The sequence below is a fragment of the Propithecus coquereli genome, unplaced genomic scaffold (genome assembly GCF_000956105.1).
Source record: "Propithecus coquereli isolate 6110/MARCELLA unplaced genomic scaffold, Pcoq_1.0 Scaffold598, whole genome shotgun sequence".
In the NCBI taxonomy this organism is placed as follows: domain Eukaryota; kingdom Metazoa; phylum Chordata; class Mammalia; order Primates; family Indriidae; genus Propithecus; species Propithecus coquereli.
This window is the reverse complement of record NW_012151929.1, coordinates 537,108-539,424: the sequence shown is the minus strand read 5'-3', so window position 1 is coordinate 539,424 and position 2,317 is coordinate 537,108. Positions and strand designations below refer to the sequence as shown.

Sequence of the window (2,317 nt, the reverse complement as noted above, 5' to 3'; positions counted from 1 at the left end):
CAGACTCTGAGGAAGGAGAGTGCACAAAGCAAAGGGCAATTAGGCAAGAAGGAAGTGATTAGAGAACTGCTTTTCCCTTTACAGCAGGGATGAAGCCCTTGCAGAGAATACGTTGTTTTTCAGCAAGTCATTCTGGCCCACTCAAGTGCATCCTATGAACCTCCCTTCCTTTCCCCAGCCTGGGGACCTCGCTATGGAGGCTGAGGTGAAGGGAGGTATGGCTACATGCCCAGCGGGAAGCATAGCTCCCTTCACGGACCAAGAGAGAGAGAACAGGTGACACAAAGAGATAAGCTCAGAGGACTGCAGGGCCTCCACCCACCTGCCTGGGATTCTTGGCTTCTAAGTGTCAGTGTGAAGATCCTACTAGTGAATGAAGGGGAAAGAAGAGAAAGTGTTCCCTGGAAGGCAGTGCTTTAGTCCAGTGCTTTTCAAACTTTACTGAGCACACAAAATACCTGGGGACCTTGTTAAAACCTTGACTGATTCAGTAGCTCTGGCCCCAGGCCTGAGATTCTGCATTTCTAGCAAGCTTTCAAATCCTGCCTATGCTGTTGGGCATGGTCCAGAGACCACACCTTAACGGGCAAGGCCTCTCTGTCTTTAGCAGCTAGTGTGATGCCTGGCACAAAGCATGCTTCTTACAAAGTATGTCAAATGAATAGATGAATGAAAAAGTTAGTTGAGAAGTAGGACTTTCTGCTACTTAAATCACCATAGATAAAATACAGATTCCCAACCCCTCACCTGAGTTTCTAAATCAGTAGGTTTGAGGTGGGGATAGAGTATTTGCATTTTAAACACGCCCCTTAGGTGATTTCTCTGATCAGGCCAGTTAGAAGAACACTGGTCTAATGAGTAGGATGGGTGAACTCTGAGGTCTGAGTCCAAGATGCACAAAGATGCTCAAAGGGGAAAATCAAGGACTACAGAGTAGGGGTGGGAAGGCCTCTGCGACACCTGCTGAGAGAGAGCAAGGCTTACACAGGACTCAGGGCCCTTGGGGATGGGGGACCAGGATGCCGGAAGGCTTCGCTGTCTCACCACTTGAAGACCAGGTTGAGCCACTCGGTGATGAGGCTGATCCAGAGCACCGCGATGCCCACGCGGCGAGAGGCGTAGTAGGCCACGGGGAAGTAGAACAGAAAGAGGATCTTGGGATCGCCCAGAAAGGTGACCCAGAGCCACACGTTCTCCAGCCAGGGTAGCTGGTTCTGCAGTGCCTCGGCTATCGCGATGCCCGCGCCCAGCGTGGACTCCATGGCGACCCAAGGGCTGGCTGGGCCCGGGTTTGCTCTAAGGCGGAAGCCGAGGAGTGCGGGCGACAACGAAGTAGCTACCCACCTCCCCCCAAAGCCCACCCTTCCGAGCCCCAGACCCCGCCCTCCCCGTTAGCGGTCCGCGCCAAGCCCCGCCCCCTGCCAGCCTAGGATCGCGGGAGTCCGGCGTCTTGCCGGTAGTTTCCTCCTGCGCTCTGCCCTGGCATTCCTCTCTACTGGACAGCGCAGGGGACAAACCTTTGCGAAGGCGTTTCCTCAGGGCCCCACGTGGCCGCTGTTGCCGGCACGTGGGCAGCCGGCGTACTGGCGGCACCGGCTGCTGTTCCGGGTCAGGGGATGAACTCACCAGCAAGCCGGCGGCGCACCCTGGGTTCTTGCTCTGCTTCTGCGAAGGCAGATGTATAATCTCCAAGGCCAGGATTCCTTCCAGACCGCCCTCTCTTCTCCAGTGGTGCTACCCACCAAAAAAATAAATAAATAAATAACCTTTGAGATCTCTTGGAGAGAGAAGGCTGAAACCTAGACACCCCGTCCTCCTGGGAGCTGAAGCTGGACCCTAAATTTGCATATTGTTAATCTATTGAAGCCTTCCTCAGCCCAAGACTCCCGCTCTAATTCAACCGCTATTAATTTTGAGGCTGACCTATAAGACTCTTGATTTTGAGAGGTCTTCCCTAAAGACTTGCGAATTCTCACATATAGCACAAAGTCACACTTCCTAGCAGTTCTAACCTTGCCTCCTCTCCCACCCTTCTATCCTCTTACTATCCAAAACCCAGCTGAGCAGGTAAACCAAGAGATAGTGACAGTGTTGGTATGGGAAGAGAAGGGGCACACACCCGCGACAAAGTTTGGAATAATCATCTGGAGGAACATACACAGACATCTCAGCTATTCTAGGCAAGGTCCTGCCTAGAACACTGTTGAAGTTGCTCTTCATTTTCTTCTAACTCAAGCAACCTTGTTCTTGAAGAGTTTTCTGATGGGTGGATGAAAATAAGAATACGAATCTGGGTTCTTTTTGGAAAGAGATTAAC

The 2,317-nt window shown here is 52.1% G+C and overlaps 1 protein-coding gene across 1 annotated transcript in view; it reads right to left on the bottom strand.

Moving 5' to 3' along the window:
• G6PC3 (glucose 6 phosphatase, catalytic, 3) overlaps nucleotides 1-1,502 on the bottom strand; it is a 5,501-nt gene extending 3,999 nt beyond the window's left edge. Inside the window, exon 1 of the mRNA XM_012659076.1 lies at nucleotides 1,045-1,502. Within this exon, the coding sequence (XP_012514530.1) occupies nucleotides 1,045-1,262 (218 nt within the window). The 5' untranslated portion in view covers nucleotides 1,263-1,502. The remainder of the gene's footprint in view (nucleotides 1-1,044) is intronic.
• Between the last annotated feature and the right edge of the window lie 815 nt (nucleotides 1,503-2,317).